The 16,698-nt window shown below is 54.1% G+C and overlaps 1 protein-coding gene across 2 annotated transcripts in view; it reads left to right on the top strand.

Annotated features, from left to right (window-relative positions):
• The first annotated feature begins 6,592 nt into the window (after window positions 1-6,592).
• Window positions 6,593-16,698, top strand: part of MGAT5B (alpha-1,6-mannosylglycoprotein 6-beta-N-acetylglucosaminyltransferase B) — a 56,985-nt gene continuing 46,879 nt past the window's right edge. For both annotated transcript variants that reach the window (XM_008499754.2, XM_008499755.2), the window contains exons 1-2: window positions 6,593-6,660; window positions 12,232-12,344. In XM_008499754.2, the coding sequence (XP_008497976.1) occupies window positions 6,593-6,660; window positions 12,232-12,344 (181 nt within the window). The remainder of the gene's footprint in view (window positions 6,661-12,231; window positions 12,345-16,698) is intronic.

Genomic DNA, 16,698 nt, shown 5'->3' on the forward strand with positions numbered 1-16,698 from the left:
GGGGACACCCCACCCGCGGGACATTGCCAGCGAGCTCCCTGCAGCCCCGGCGGGGGATGCTGCCAGCGCCCTGCTCTCCAGCAGTAATTAAAAGGCTGCGGAGCTCTTGCTCTTTTAAACCCCCGACTTTATTTTCTTTATTTACAGCCGATACTTCACGTGCCTTGTCCCTCTTAATTCTCTTAATGCTGGAGCAAGCCTAGCAGCAGCCCTCTGCTCACCGTGGGGGCTCTGGCACTCCCCAGCTGCCTTGTGGGGGGTACAAGTGTCCTGCCCTGGCTCCCCGAGGTCACTTGGGGGCTGTCGATACAAGCCCTGGGGCCACACACACTCGGGGAAGCTGTTGCGAGTGGGTGGGTTATGAGCTCTCCCCTCCACCCTTGGCGCACCGTTTTGCATCCTCTTCCTTGCTCAAACACTTCTCCAAACCCTGCACGGAGGTGCCACCCCGTCGGGCAGCTCCTTTGGCCCAGCCTTGGGGCCAGGAGGTGTAAAATCCGTGGTGGGATGGGTGAGGGGCACCGGTGGCCCCTGGACACCAGTCTGGGGCAGCAGCACTGGTGAGGGGCTCAGGATAATGTGTGGATAAGCCTGGGAGGCTCCTCCAGCCTCCTTTTCTGGTGGTCTCATCTCTACAATGTCCTTTGGATGCCAGCTCGATGGAGGAGCAAAGAATTGTCCTCCTGGGCCAGCACCGGTTCGGCTGAGTGTGACAGGGAGGCAGAGGAGGCAAACCTGAGCTGGCAGCTCGGAGAAGTCTGGCCGGCTAAGGGACAGATCCAGCCCTTGGGGCTGACAGGTTGTTTTGCTTTGTTTTGGTTTCCTTTGTTGTTTTTTTTTTTGTGGGTTTTTTTCTTTGAAGGTGTCTGGATCCGACTGGAACACGGTGCTTTGTCCCCACCCCACAGGGGGCTCTCTGGGAGGGGGGAGGGAGTTCAGCGTCAAATAACCTCACCCCAAAGTAATGCTCTCAAGCTGGGGTTCAGCATCTCCCATCCACCTCCCTGCCTGCTCTCCTTGACCCAGAGCTTGGGCCCTTCTTTGTTTCCCCATCCTGCCCGGGCTGGATGAGCAGAGCTGCCCCGGGGGTCCCTGTTCTGCCCCCCGGGGGTCCCTGTTCTGCTCCCCGGGATGCCGGGACTTCCCTCCAGGGCATCTCCAGTCCTGTTAATGCACTGCAGGGATGCAAACACATCTCGGTAATCTGCTGTACAGCTCTCCCTCTCTCTTTAATATTTAATTGCTGCTCTGGTTTCCTCTGGGCATCTCCCCTTGCAGCGGGGCAGTCAGGAAACCTTTCTGAGGGATTCAGCTGGTTCAGGCTTTTCTTTTACCTTTTACGTTTTCTTCTTGCTGAAGCCAGGGTCATTGCTGGCTTTAATTAACACTGAAAGAAAAAGGCACTCATTTCTTTTTTTTTTTTTTTCCCAAGGAGAGAACGGGAAATTTGGCTTCTCTTCTGCTCTCAAAAGGCATAATTCTGTCGGGACCTGAGGACTGATCTTTCCCTCCATTATTTTCCTCTGCTGTAAGTGAATTAGCAGCTAATGGATGTGAAGGATTCAGTGTGCTGACAGGCTTGCAAGGGCAGGAGCTTCCCAAATTCCCTGTGCAAGGCTGTACTGATGCTGCCAGGAGCTGTAGGATCCTGAGTTTCACACCTGCCCTGGCTGTGCACCTCCAGCAGGTACCTGAGCACCAGAGCTGTGGTACCAGCATCCTGGGCTGCAGCATCACCAGGGATCCAGAGCTCCTCCTGCTCCCCAAGCAGCCTGGAGCGATTTGGTGAACTGGGAGAGTCTGGATTGAGCGCTGAAGGCTGTACTCAGCCTATAACCCTGCCCGAGCTGTGCCTGAGGGATGATAGAATGACAGAAATGATGGCTGTGACCTTGCAGAGTGCTGTACAGCGCTGGGGCTCCCAGCCGCTGCCCCAGGGAAGGAAGGGACAGAGCTCAAGAGGTGCCTGGGGGTTCTGCTCCACTCCCCTGAGACTGCAGGGACCCAGGGACCCTCGGCAGTGGGGAAAGCACCCACCGGGGCAGTGCCAGGTGCACGCTTGCTGCTGTCTTTTAGCTGAGCAGCACTTGGGGTTTTCCAGCTTTGAAGGGAAACGTTGCATCCTCTGAGGCTTCAGTCACAGGGGACTCTGAGCCAGCAGATTGGCCCCACAGGTTCAGTGCTCTGCCAGCAGCAAACTCACCTGGGCTGCTTGCTGCCACAGATGTCCCATCTGCCACAGCACCTCTGAGTTTCTCTTGCTTCCTTTCACCAATCTTCAGGGACCCAGGAGGTTCCTGGGCTCCCCGTGGGGGAGGAAGCAAAGGTGGCTTTAGGACACTGCCACCCCCTCCCTGCTCTTGCCTCTGCCCCGAGGCAGCTCCGGAGGGACTGGTGATGCTCGCTGGTGCAGGAGGTGGGTACCAGGCTGGGAGCCTTTCTGCCTTGTTGCTACAGAGATGGACAGAGGCGTGAATGCAGTAATTGAGGCTGAGCCAGCGATGGAGCTGAGTTGTTTGATATCAATAAAGAGTGTCTTGTACCCTGCAATGTCGCTTGAGGGGGATGGAGAAGTTACTGTGACTAAGTGATCTTCTGCCCAAAGCACTTGGGCATTGCAGCTCCTGCAATCAAATTATATTTCTTCTCTCAAGGGCAAAATTGTGCGTGGGGAGAGCTTGAGAAAGTAGCTTGTCATAGCACATTACGAGTCAGTGGTTTGCTGCAGTTCTCCTCCTCTCTGATCATTACTTTTCCATGAGGACCCAACAGCTTGAGGCTCAAGAGGAGGCTCCAAGAAGAAACATGGGCAGAGTTTGGAGCCTGAGACTCTGGGAAGCATCGGAGAGAAGTCCTGGGCTGGGTCATGGGGTGCCTTGGGAGCCCTGACAGCACTTGGGCACTGCTCACCAAAATCCAACATCAATGCTGTTGCTGTGACTTCTCCAGAGGTGCCCGAGGCTGTGCTGCCAGCAGCTGTGGCTGTCAGGCTGTACCTTTTACAGGGACAGTGTTTATTAAGCTTACCCATGGTGGGCTACATCCTGCTTTGCCTTTATAACCCCTTTTCTCCAGCTGTGGTGATCTACATCATGCTCTGCCCAGTGCTGGCTGGGTTAAGGGAGCTTTGGGACTCATGGTAATGTGGATTCACAAGATGAGCTGAAATTTCCTGTGTGCTTTTCCTGGGCCAGAGGCACAGGGTGAGTCCTGGCTACCAGAGGATGCTCAGAACTGTAACTTTAGCTCTGCCCCAAGTGACAGGTAGAAGGTGGCTGTCTGGGGCCTGTACCGAAGGTGTTTCATGTATGTCTGTCTGTCCAAGGGCTCTAACTGGTGGGAAACTGGTTTCTTTCATAGCAGCTGGCTGCTGAGCTGGTTTTCTCCACTCCCTGCTGCTGCCTGACTCAGGACAACAACAAACACACACGTGTGCATACATAGAACTGCAACATATTGATTTTGGGGCCATTGCTTCCCAGCTGCTGACGAAGATAATTCACTGCTTTATTACCATCCTTGGATTTTAGACTTATCCCTCTAAACAATGACCTGGTGGTTAATTAAGCTTTTTCTTTCAAGCAGCAGCACAGGGAAGGGACCTTCTGCTGCAGCACTTCTCCCCAGGGACAGGAGCTCTACAACTCCACATTTCTATCCACAGGGTGATGGATCCTGCACACAATGGTGCTGGAAGGATCTGAGAGCTGAAGAGATAATTGTGCCTGGCTCCCCAGCCAGCGTGGAGCTTGCATCCCTGCTCCCTGCCAGCCCCAGGCCGTGCCTATGGAATGTGTCCTTCCCCATCTCCAGGCAATCCAGTGTGCACAGAGGTTGTGTGCTGCATGCAGGGTCATGGGCAGGTGCTGGCTAATGTGCTGGCAAAAGAAGAGCTTGTTGAATGGGGTTTGCCAGAGGCAGAGTTCTGTATTTCAGTTTATTTTATATATATTTTTTTTGCTGGCTGGCACTGCAGGAGGCACCTGGAGGAAACCAAGGTGGCTGAACTGCCTTCTGCCTACTGGGGACCCAGTCAGGCCCTTGGGGAGTTGTTTTCAACCTGGGGTCAGCCCTGAAGGGAGGCACAGTTCATCATCTCCCCACTGGTCCCTTCTACCACTCCCAGTGACCTTGACCCATAAGATTTAACAAATGTATGTGTTGCTCCTCAGCAGCCTTTTCCTTCTGGGATGCTGCTGGCCCTGGGGAAGAGCTGCTCCTTGGCACTACCTGTCATGGGATGAGCAGAGGGACCTCAGCATTATCCTTACAGAGCTGAGAGGGGTGGGTCTGACCCACAGCAAAATTCACCCCATGCTGGAACTCCTTTAACCCCAGGTTCTGCATCCCCTGAGAAGGGAAGCTCTGTTTTCCCCCCAGTCCCCAGGGAAGGCACAGCCAGTCCCTGGCACAGGGGAGGCAGCGATTTGGCTGCTCTGTTGACCACTTCATGTTGTGTGTTTATGTGCATTAGGAAGGTTTCCAGCTCCATCCTGCTGAGCTGGGCTCAAAGCAAACAGCTCTGCCTCCTGCTGCTCTCCAGAGCAGAGAGTGCAGAAACAACAGGTTTGTAAAGGGAGATTTTACAGCTAGGATGGGGACCGAGGGTTTCTGGCCAGGGGAACAAGAGTTAGGAATGGAGCAAGGAGATTCCCTGTAGTCTGCTGCTTCCCTGCTTTCCCAAGGTTAAGACAAAACCAGGTGGTTTTCCAGAGAAGGCCAGATGCCTCCCAAAACTCAAAACTGCACCTAAAATAACAGTGCTGTCTGTCCACCTGCCTTAGCCCAGTATTATCCTGCTCAGACCCAGTGTGGCAATGATTCTCTCTCTGACCATGAAACTTAGGGATGAGCACAAAAATTCTTTTGTATTTAGGAAACCCTAAAGGATATGATTTTTCCTTCCCACTTCCTGAAAAAAAAAAGAGTCCCATTTCATGGTAAAATTGCAGCTGTCTTTCATGTCCCTGCTTGGCTGAGGCTGCTGATGTTGCAGCACAGCTACCTGAAGCTCTGCTGCCCAAAGCCACCTCTGGGCTACATCAGGGAGAAGGAAGCAGAGGGAGCACCAGGGATCCCTATGGAAACTCGAGTCACTGTATCACAACAGGCAGAACACAGCAGTTCCTTTACATCAGCCTCACGGGGAAACTCTGGGATTCTGCACAAGCAGAGGAGCCCATGATTAGCTCATAAAATAAAGGGGTGGTTGGCTGCTTGGTGCTGAGAGGGAGTTGTAATCACAGAGTGGATGGTTGAGCCATGCCAGGTGGTTGGGCTTGGAGGAATATGTCTAACCTGAAAAGGAAGGATGGAGAAGAGCTGGGAAAGACCATGAGAGGACAAGTGTCCCACCATGGGGAAGGCAAAAAGGGAGCTTTTCCCCAGGGTCACCCTGTGCTTTGTGGGGGAATCAAGTGCATGGGGCCTGCATGGCACAACGGGGGGCTTGTTGGCACCAGAGATCCCCCAGACAGCCGCCTGGTCCCATCCCAGAGCCTGGTCACACAGTGAGGACAACTGTCTCCTTCTACCTCGTTGCCATTTTGTGTTCATCCCATGGTGTGATGGATCCCCTCCCTCACCCCTGGTGGGGTGCCATGCTGAGCACCCTTGGGTCAGGGGGTGGAAAAGGGGTGCCTCTGGGCTCAGTGCACTCTTGGCTCCTTTAATCCCTGAGCTTTGGGAGGCTTTTTGTGCCTGTCACCTTTCACACGTGAGCTGGGAACATCTCTGCTGAGCTCAGCAGCTGCTTCTCCTGCCTCAGCTTTCATGGCCCCTTACCAAGGACCCTTCCTTGCCCTGGCCCCTCCACACCACCCAGGTCCTTTTGCCAGCACCCAGGGGTGCCTGGAGAAGCCATGGCTCTGTCCCCATAGGGCACAAGTAGGGTGATGGGGAAGCAAAGCCTCCAGCACCCCCTTTTCCTCAGGGGCAGGGCTTACCCTGCTCCTCACAGCCCCACAAGAAGCAAATAGCACCCACGGGGGGCTGCACGGTGCCATTTCTTATATACACCCCCCCTTCCCAAAAAGAGCCACCCCCAGCTCCCAAACCCACCCCCCCGAGGCTGTCACCTGCCCCAGGATGCAGCTGCACCCCCGAAACCTCCATCCTACCCCCCCAGAAAAAAAAAAAATCCACCCTCCCCCGGGGGCGGAGGGAGAACACGCACCCTCTCCCCCCACCCCCAAGGAATCCCACACCCCCCTCCCCGCCTCCCAAAACTCCGCAGCCGCGTTGCCACTAGATGGCACAGCGCTCCCGGCGCAGCCTGCGCGGGGTGGAGCTGCTTGCGCGGGGCTGCGCGGAGCGGGGCAGAGCAGAACGGAGCGCGGGGGGCTCTGCGCGGAGCGGTGCGGAGCGGCGATGGGCTCTGCCATGGGCTCTGCCGGCCGCGGGTAGGGGTAGGGCGGGCGGGGAGGTGCCCGCTCCGCTCCTTGTCCCCGCCATGCGCCCCCGCGGAGCCCCGCGCTCCGCCCGCTGAGCCCCGCTCGCTGCTGCGGGAAGGGGAGAAGGGGGGGGCTGGAGGGGGGTGCTGAGGGGTGCGGGGGCCGCCCCCTCCCTCCCTCCTTCCCCGCAACTTTGAACGATGATCACAGTCAACGCGGATGGGAAGATAATGGTCAGGAGATGCCTCGTCACCTTGAGACCCTTTAGGTAAAGTTGGGATTTTCTCGTCGCTCCTCACGGCTTTTCCCCCTTCACCCCCCCCTCTCCGCCTTGCTCGGCCCCTGCGGGGTGGGAAGCGGTTGTCGGGAGCACATTTTGCCTGGGGGGTTGCGGATCTCTGTGAGGGGGGGGGGATGTGTTTGAGCCCAGATGGAGGTGTCAGGGATCCAGGAACGTTTTCCCGGAGGTCAGCGGGCTGGTCCTGCAGCGCTTCGCTCATCCATCCCGCCTGGGGTTTTGGGGGTTTAATATAGGGCTGTTCGCCAGTGCCTTTTTAAATACCTTTCTCAGAGGTGTCGGTGTTCACGGGGGAAAATCGGTTCCTCGGGTTTAAATGGGGATTTTAGAAGCCCACCCTAAACTGGCAGCAGGGCGGGGGGGTTGGTGACAGCCAAGCCTGACACCCCCAGCTCCAGCACACCTTTGCCCACCTATTGCTTTCCCCCCCTTGCTGTAACTCTCCCCATTTTTGCCTCCATGCATTTGCTTCCCCTCCCTAGTCCTTGTTTTCCAGCTTCCTTATCTCACCGGAGATGCGCTTTGGTTGCTCGAGGCTTGAAGCCCCACGGGAGTTGCTGGGAATTGTTTGGGGTTTTTACGGGGAGAGGGACCAAAAATGATAGGAGGTGAAAGTGCCGAGGGGGGAGACGGGGCACAAAGCACAGAGGGGGGTGAGCCCCACAGCTCCCAGTGCTCCCTGCGTTTTCCTGGGGCCAGTGATCACCTGGGATCACCGGAGGGATCTGTTGCCCTTTTCCTCAGCCCAGGCCACCACCTGGAGCTGGGAAGGAGGATGGGGCTGTGCTCGCTCCACTTGCTTGTGCTGAGCTTTAGAGATGCCGTCTGCCAGGAGCTTCCTGGCTCTGTGCCGCTTGCTGGGAGGGATTCCTGCTGCTGGATCCCGCAGGAGTGCCCTGGGGCTGGAGGACTTGGCCAAGGGGACTTTGGAAGGTGGTGGCAAAGCGGGGACATGAGGATCCCCATGGCTTGGGCTTGCTCTGAGCTTGTGGTGGGGAATGGCTATGAGAGGTGGAAAGGGTGCAGACGCTCCAGGGGTGCTCTCTTTGCTTGGCAGTTTGCTCTCTGGAGGGGGCTTGGAGTCCATAGTCAGGAAGTGACTGGTCTGAGCATCCCTCTCCCCCATCTCCAGGCCATCACTCTTGGGGGAAGCCCTCCTCCAGATGTGACCCAAGCTCAGACTGGGGGGAACACAGGGAGTGAGTTGCAGGGGGGGGTCACAATGTCCCATTAAAGATGAGGATGTGTGTGGGTGAGGGGTTTGTAGCAGGAGAGCACCAGACTAGAGGGTCCCTGGTGTCCATAGCAGAGGGGAACACCTGCACACTCCTATCTGCATGCCCTGGGCTGGCTGCTGCTCCCAAACCACTGCAGGCAGTAAGGGTGCCTCTGGAACCAGTGGGGTTAACCTCTTGCTACCCAGTCAGGCTTTCTCTGTGCAAGAGGAGAATTCAGTTCCCAAGACCCTCTCCTTGCTGTGCTGCAGCATCCATCTCTGCCTCTCCTCCACCTTGGTGTCATGCTGAGCCTGACCCATCCATGTCACTGTCTTGTGTCACCTTGTTCCCAAGCCACCATGAGCAGGCATTGACACTGTTTGCCTGGTGGAAATCAGCAGAGCACAGCTTGCCTAAAATCAGCACAGCTTGCCTAAAATCAGCACCCCACATTCTCAGCTGAGTCAGGGATCACCTGCAGGAGAAGAGCTTGGCAGTCAGGATGGGTGCTCTCTGGTTGCTGGGCAAAACCTTGCTACTCTAGGGTAGTCTGGTGTGTGATCCCCTGCCTGGTGTGGACTCCTGGCAGCCATCAGCAAACAGCACCCAGGAAACCTGACTCTGTCCACCAAAACATTTCATTAATCATGCTCCAGACATGCTTAGCTTTAAAGCAATGCAAAGCCCTGAGCTGTGAAAGCACCTGCAGCAAACGGGGAGAGAAGAGCAAACCAGCACAGGAACAGTTTGTAGGAATGCCCAAGGATGGCTCTGATTTAATCTCAGCAGCAAAAGGTGTTTCATTTGTGACAGTGCCAGATTCAGGCAAGAATTCACCATGCAGCCCTGATCCAGCTCACCCAGCTCTTGGTTTGGCAGAGCAGGGGGAGCTCGGACAAGTTTGTTGGCTTGAAATCAAAGCCAGGCTTTTCATGTGTCTGTAACATTGGCCAGGAAGAGAATTCACTGTGGTCCTCTTCGTTCAGGAAGCTTCTCCTGGCTGAACATCATTTTGACAGCGCCGCAACAACGTTGGGCTCAGAGCAAAACAAGGGCTGAGGAGAGGGAATGTATTTTATTAGCCTGGCTGCTGCTGCTCAGAATTATGGCTCAGCTTTTAGGCTCCAGAGACTTGGGTGTAGAAAACATATCTAATAAAATACATTACCCATGCCTTGGGTGCCTAATATTCTCCCTGTGGGTCCCAGCTGGGTGATGCTGCACCGTGGACACGCAGTCCTGGTGTCACAGCCCTGTCCCTCTGCCTGGGGACAGGCTCTCCTCCCCCCATCACTTCCCAGCTCATTGCCCAGACCCTCCTGACTGCATCCAGCTTTCAGTTCCATGTGCCAAAATCTGCAGTGACTGGGGCATCACTTCCAATTTTCATGAAAGACTCGAAGAGTTTGGCTTCCTGAGCCAGAACCCAGAAGTGTGAGCATTTCAGTTTGGGGAGGATGTGGAGAGGGACTTGGCACCAGAATCCTGCCTGGGTAATGAATTAAACGTGAGGTGAGGTTACAAGCAAAGCCAATGTGCATGGTGGGTGTTATTTGGTCATGGGAGCACCCTGGTGCTCAGTGAATGAGGCTCGATTGTAGGGACAGAGGGTCCAGTGCATTCAATGGGAAACTTGGAAGGTATGGGTCCTGGTATGTGTCACCTATTTCATGGGATTTGTTTTCTGCATGAGGAGTCTCTGCTCAGTTAAGGCCGGGCCAAGCATTTTTATTCACCTGAAGTTTATCAGCACAAAGTAAAAGAGATGGGGTCCTCAGGCTGTGCTCCCTGGAGCACCTCTGCTTGGCTGGATCTGCTTCCCTCCTAGACACATTAGTCCTGGTTAGCCTCTGATTTTAGCAAAAAAAATCTCTTTTCTAAGGAAAAAAAAGCATCCTGCATCTCCCCCCCTCCCTCTGTAATCCAGTCAAAATCAAAAAGATTTTGTCCCCTAATGAGGTGCTGCATCACCTTTGAGTCTTTTCTTTCCTTCCTCTTTTTCTTTTTTCTCTGTGCTTAACCATCACTCCTTGCCAGAGTGTAATTATGAAGATTAAAATGTGTAAACCAGGTCTTGCATAATGATGAATACATTGTCAATAGGAAGGGTGAGAAGGAAAAGCAGAATCAGCTCTGAGTATTTAATCAAGCGATGCCTCCTTAAAATACCCCTTGGGTAAGGAGGCAGCTGGCAGCAGGATGGGGCCTTTTGGGTGGGTTTTGGACCATGAAGTGCTCCCAGGGAGCAAAGCTGCCCTGGGTCTGGGGCTCAGAGGTGTGTTGGCTGGGTGAGAGCATCATCTGAGCTGATGGGACAGAGGGAAGGAGCTGGGAAGGTCCCATGGAGGTGCTGGGGCTTGCACAGGTACCTTTCTGGGACAGCAGGGACCTGCTCTGGGAGCTTCTCCAGCAGGAATCCCAGTCCTTCTCGGGATGCTTGTCACTGTACCTCAGCTCTTAACATCTCCCAGAGCTAATGAGTGCTTTGAAGCAAGTTACTTTATTTGCCAGGACTTTCTAGCAACAGATAATTGCAGTGCTGGCATATTGTAGCCCAGACTGAATGGTTGGCTCCTAATCCTCTGCCTTTTAACCACGCACTAATGATTCAATGGAGGCTTCTGGCATTCCCTTTGCAAGCCTTTCCCTGGAAAAGGCTGTTCTGGGCTGGGTGGGTGGGTGTGTGGTGTTTCTCCTGAGCCAGTAACTCCTGAGGGGTTCCCTTCCTCGGTGGTTTGCTCTTCTTTGGCTCTGGGATGCTGTGAGGTAGAAATTACCAGTGGGCAGCCCAAAGGGGTTGCTCATCTCCCTGTTCCACCTCGGATGGACCTGTTTGAAGACAAATCTGTTGTTTCACAAGGCAGCTGTGTTTCCTCCTCAGATTTTTCCCTGGCTTTGGCGAGCTGAGAGCCAGCTGAGATTCTGTGGTTTGGGAGCTGGTGGCTGTGGCACCTGGCAGCTGCTCTGCCCACGTCTCTCGGAGGATGCTGAACCTCCACGGGGACTCAGAGGTGGTGGCAGCAGCATCCCTGAGCCATGCAAAGAGGAGAGGCATCCAACCCCTGGCACTGGGGGAGATGGGAGCCTCGGCTTCCAGGTGCCTCCTGCTCACAGAGCTGCTGCCTTTAACCTTTTCATCCCCAAGGATGCTCCTGCCTGGGTTTGGCTGGGACAGGAGCAGTGCTGATCCCTCCCCCCTCTCTCCCAGCCAGAGCTGCCCAGGGGCTGGGGATGCTGTGCTGCTCAGCATCCTGCTCCCTGGGGCTCCCTGGGACCTCCTTTCTCCTGGCTCATCCCATGCTCTGGAGGAACAAAGCAGGGATGGGATGGGATGGGATGGGATGGGATGGGATGGGATGGGATGGTGTCCCCAGGTCCCTCCTTGTCCTGCTCTGCTCTGGGTTGCCTGTGCCCTGGGCTGCACACAACAGGCGGTACCAGGGGCCCAGTTCCAGCAGAACAAAAGAGCCTTTGGTTTTGGAGGAAGGGTTGTTGGGAGGGGGGGAAAGTGTTATTTTTTTTTAAGCTCCTTTGGGAGGAAGGGAACCCAGAGGGTCTCTCTTTTCTCTGGAGGAAGATAGGAATTGTTTCTTGCAGTGGTTCCTGGCAGGGCTGGTGGGAGGTGGCAGGGGCAGCCATGGCCTGGATTGGCCTTCACAGCTGAGGCCTCATGTCCCTCTGAACGTGTCCCCCTGGGTATGTCCCCCCTGGCGGGGCTGTCAGGACAAACCCTGCCTGCTTTGTGCCAGGGCTTGGGCAGAAGCAGCTGAGGGTTCCTCAGGCAGGAGGTGTGGGTCTGGTTGTGGCTGGGGTGGTGATGGAGCCGTGGGGAAGGAGGCAGAGATTGCCCCAGCTGCCTCATCCCCATGTCTGGATATCTTTAATGTTTATTAATATGTAAGGGGTGAGTGCCAGGAGGATGGAGTTAAAGGTTTTCTCAGGGGTGACAAACAATAGGACGAGGGGCAATGGTTATAAACTGGATCAGAGGCATTTCCATATAAATGTAAGGAAGAATTCTGTTGCTGTGAGGGTGACAGGGCACAGGCTGCCCAGGGAGGTTGTGGAGTCTCCTTCCCTTGGAGACACTCAGAGCCCACCTGGACGTGTCCCTGTGTGACTGCTCTGGGTGACCCTGCTCTGGCTGACTTTTTGAGGTCCCTTCCAACCCCTCACTTTCCATGGTTTGGTCCCCAAAGAAAGCATCTTGTGCTGCTGTGCAGAGGGGATACCCCGGGGGGGTTGGGGAGGGTGATGGGGCTATCCCAGGGGATGAGCAGGTTCCTGGTGACACCTGGCTGCAGCTTTGCTTTCCCTCCCGCAGGATTTTTGTGCTGGGCATTGGATTTTTCACCCTGTGCTTCCTGATGACCTCTCTGGGAGGACAGTTCTCAGCCAAACGCCTCGGGGACTCTCCCTTCACCATCCGGACAGAAGGTGAGCACAGCTTGGGGCCCATCCTGCCCTCACCCCGTGCACGTGGTCCTGCCAAGGGATGTGGGGAGGATGGTGCTGGGGTGCCTCCAGCCCCAGGATTCCCTGCTTACCCAGTGTGGGGACATCAGAACAGCTCAGGGTCCCTCTTGCTGTGGGTGTGGGATGCTTCGCAGCCTGCCAGCTGGCTGTGGTGACATCCCAAGGGACACAGGCACAGCAGGGATGTGGGAATGCTGTCCCTGGCTGGTGGCACTGGTGCCAGTGACTGGGGCTGAGGGGATCAGAGCTTCAGCTGCTGGGGCTGGAAGGGTTTGTCTGACGTGCTCAGGATTTGTCTTGGATGCTCAGAGGGCTCTGTGGTTTTGGGCAGGTTCACTGATTTTTCAAGCTTTTGGCTTCTCAGGGCTGTTGCTGGCTAAGGTAAGTCCTGCTTTGTTAGAAAGCTCAGAAATTCAATGCAAAACTAATTTTTTTTTCTTTATTGGATGGATTTGCCAAGCAAGCTGTTGCTTCCAGATGAATTGGCTGCTGCTGCATCTCTTGTTGGGGGAGATTTGGTTTGTTCATAGTTTCACACACCATTTCGAAACACAAAGCGTTCTCTCCCCTATTCATGGAGGAAGGATGCTGCTCTGGAAGAGGGCTATGGTTTTTTTGCTCCCAGGAATTGGCAGACATCATCTCAGAGGCTTTTTCTAGCTCTTTAGCACCGACTTCAGGCTGCTGGGGTTCAGCCTTTCCCGTGGTACTGGTAGGTGAGGAGCAGCCACCCCAGGGAGTGCTACAGCTGCTCAGAGTCAGGGTCCCTACACACTGCCTGCTCCCTGGGGGAGACTTTGATGGCTGGAAAAAAAAACCCAATTGTTGTACTCATCACCCAGAAAGGCAGGAGGGAAAATGCAAACTGGGCAACCTCACTGGGTGCCCTTGGGGAAACAGGGAATCAAAGCCACTGGGAGGCTGATGAGATGGGGTAACTCCATCCCTGGAGACTTTCAGCATACACCAGGCTGATGTGAGGCTGTGGGCAGCTCAATCTGCCCCCCCAGGTCTGCTCTGTTTGGAGCAGGAGGTCAGAGAAAGGGCTCCAGGGGTCCCTTGTGTCTGGGGTGACACTGGGGTGATGTAGAGGAGCCCCCAGTGCAGGTCTCAGTTTGTGCAGGTTGATGGGAACAGAAATGGATGTTGCTTTTTATTCCTGCTCTGAAGCCTCAACAGATCTGTTTGAATAACAAACTGGCATTTAATTAACACGTGTTATGGATCCCAGGGAAACCCAAGAAATACTGCAAGATGTTATTGCTGCTGTTAAGTGCACAGCCCAGGTCTGAAGTGGAGCCCAAAGGAGGAGGTTCATTGTGCTGGGCTGATGGATGTCAGGAATGGTGACAAGCAGGCCCAAACCTCCTGGGCAGGTTCAGGAGGATCCAGAGGAGTCCTTGGGTCTGCCATGTATTGAAGCCCAGGCTCGAGCATCTCCTGGGACTGGAGGGCACTGGTGGGCTTGTCTGGAGAAGAAGCCTGGATCCTGCTGCCCCTTTCCTCTCTGTGTGGGCTCGTTGAAATGTTGGGTTTAATTGGCCTGGTCAAGCATTATTCATTAATTGATTAACTTCTATTGCAGGCTGGCAGCATCCCTTCTGGCTGGGGGCTGCTTTACCAGCCAGTCTGTTTAGTTGTGTGTGTCTGTGGCTAGCAAATACCTGTTCCTGCAGCCCTTCCCAGGGCTGATCCTGGCTTTTGGAGTTGTTTGCTTCTGTCCTTGTTTCCTGGGGTCCTGCCAGGCTCACCAGTGATGCTCTGCAAGTGAAGCTGCCCGTGGCTGAAACACCTGCAAGGCTGGGTGGCTGCAAAGGCCTGGGGAGGCAATCCCAGCACCCCAGCACTTAAAAATAATTTGCATCAGATAAATCTGGTTGGGATAAGTGCTAAAAATCCTGGTCTAGGTTAGGCTGGGGCTGTTCTTGTTTCTCCTTGAGTGTCCTGAGCAGCCCAGCACTCAGCTGTGGGTATTGCAGTCCAAGGAGAAGCTTATGGAAATGCCCCTGGCTTGTCCAGAGCTTTCCTGGCTTCTGAGCTGTGCAAGCAGCTGGTCAAAGCCAAAAATGAAGATAGATGTGAGGCAGGAGCATGAAAAGAAGAAATGGATAATGTCACAGTCCAGAAGTTAATCCTATTTTTAATTTTATTTTTATATGTGAATCCTTTTCTCAGAGGCTCTCTCCCAAAGCTGAGTTTCTCAGTGTGTGCCAGAAATCATTCCTCAGCTGGCTTGGTGATTGGCTGCAGCAGAGGCTTTGGGTCTTAACAATAAATAAAAAACCCTTCTGAAATGCAAGTTATTTTATCCTAATCCTTTGCTGTCAAGTAAACACAGACAGAGGTGCCTTTGTTTTGAAATGGCCACCGAGAGAATTTGTTCTACAAACAAAGATCTGGATTTTTAAAAAGAGAGAGGACAGACAAGTCTATAAATACTCAATGTGGGAGATGCTTTGGGAAAGGCTCTGGACTCCAGAGATTGAGTTTTCTGTGCCCTTCTCTTACCTTCTCTTTAGAATTTAAAATGTCTGGTGTTGCATTTGTTTTTGGTTTTTGGTTTTTTTTTTTCCCAGACTCTTTTGGTTTTGTTTCACTGCTGCACTCAGGCTGTCTTGGGGCAGGAGCCTCATCTTGAAGCACCAAAATCTTGACTTGTGGTGGTTGCAGAGATTTTGAGGTGGGATTTGGCATTGGTCCCTCTGCCCCAAGCTGGTTTTGGCTGGGCTGGACATCCCTCTGGTGCATCTTGCTGCTGCTGCTGGGGATTAGTGGAGGAAATTCAGTTATTAAGTGTTAAAACATGACTGGATGTGGCTGAAATATTGCCTGCAACTGCTGTAGCCAGTTTAAAAGATGTCAAGGCTGCTGCTTTCTCCTGCTGCTGGATCCTGGATGACAGGCTGAGAGGTGCTGGAGGGATTTGCTGCTGGCCCAGGGGACGTGCAGGACAGGTCCTGATGTCCTGAAGTGGCTGGAGCTGAGCTCTGTGGGCTGCTGGTTGGTGCAAAAGGTTCTGATTCGGTTTCAGGTGGGTTCAGTTCACACAGACACAGATCCCTGAGTCCTTGGGGTGCTTGTGCAGAGGTCCTTGAAGCTTCAGTGCCTTTGGGAAGGGGGGTTTTGCTGAGCACTTGTGTGTTTACTGTTCCCCTCCCTGTCTCTCCCATCCCCTCTCAAGTGTTTCTGCCTGGATTGGTGAACATCTCAAGAACTCAACATCTGCTTTTTTCCACCCCAAAACAAGCTCCCAGCAGCATCTCCAGCTGGTTTCCTGTTGGGCTCCTGCTTTGTGTTTCCTTAGCTGCTTTGGCAGCAGGATCAGTGGTGACAGGGGACAAAGGAAGGACACGGGTTGGGAGAGAGCTGCTTTTAGAGCACAGACTGGAAAATGCAAGAGAGCAGGGGTGAGGGGTGTCCCCTGGGAGGCTCCTGCATCTTGTCCTGGCTTGCTGAGGTGTGTTTTGGGGTCTGATCTCCTCAGGGCTGCAGGATATGGATGCTGATGGGATATTAGACACCTGATGGACTGGGGCAGGGGGTTTCCCACTCCTGCATCACTAGGACTTGGGTCTGGAGGTGGGCAGTGCCTCAGCACCTCTGGGGACTTTCTTTGATCTGTGGCACAGCAGAAGTGCAGGTGGCCAGAGAACAACTTCTGCCACAAAAGCCTCTGAGATTTGATCATTTGCTTCCATTTTACAGGGAAAGAAAAAGAAATGTGGAGAAGTTATGGAGAAAGCTCACTGGAGATGCCCCCCTTGCTGCCTTGGGGCATCCCCTTCTGGATGCAGGCTGGGGGTGAAGTTTAGCACTGCTGTTTTCTCAGGGTGTCAGAATCCCAGAATCACAGAGTGCTTTGGGTTGAAAGGGAAACTTGCTCCAGTTCCTGGAGTCTCACCTGCTTAAAGCAATTTCTTCCATCGATGAACACACAAGAGGTGAGAGAGGAGATGGTTCAGGGCTGTGCAGCACAACTAAATCATGTTTGTGGCTTCTGGTTCTCTCCAGAGTGGGGCTGGAGGGTGGAGGGATGGGAATTTTGCTGCAGGAGATAATGTTGAACATTTCTAGGGGTTTTGTAGGGCATCTTCACTGTTCCAGAGCCATAGTACCACGAAGTGATGGGATCTCTTGTTATTTCAGTCCCTGGAATTGCTCCCTGAGGAGTGGAGCCAAGAGACCAAATAGCAATGTGAGACCTTACACAATCTCCTCAGAGGGGTTCTTTGCTCCTGCTTCTGGCTCTGCTGGTTTTCCTCCTGCTCCAGCAGCATCCCAGCTGGCCTAGCATGGCCAGGTACCATTGACATTT

This window comes from Calypte anna, chromosome 18 (assembly GCF_003957555.1).
Source record: "Calypte anna isolate BGI_N300 chromosome 18, bCalAnn1_v1.p, whole genome shotgun sequence".
NCBI lineage: Eukaryota > Metazoa > Chordata > Aves > Apodiformes > Trochilidae > Calypte > Calypte anna.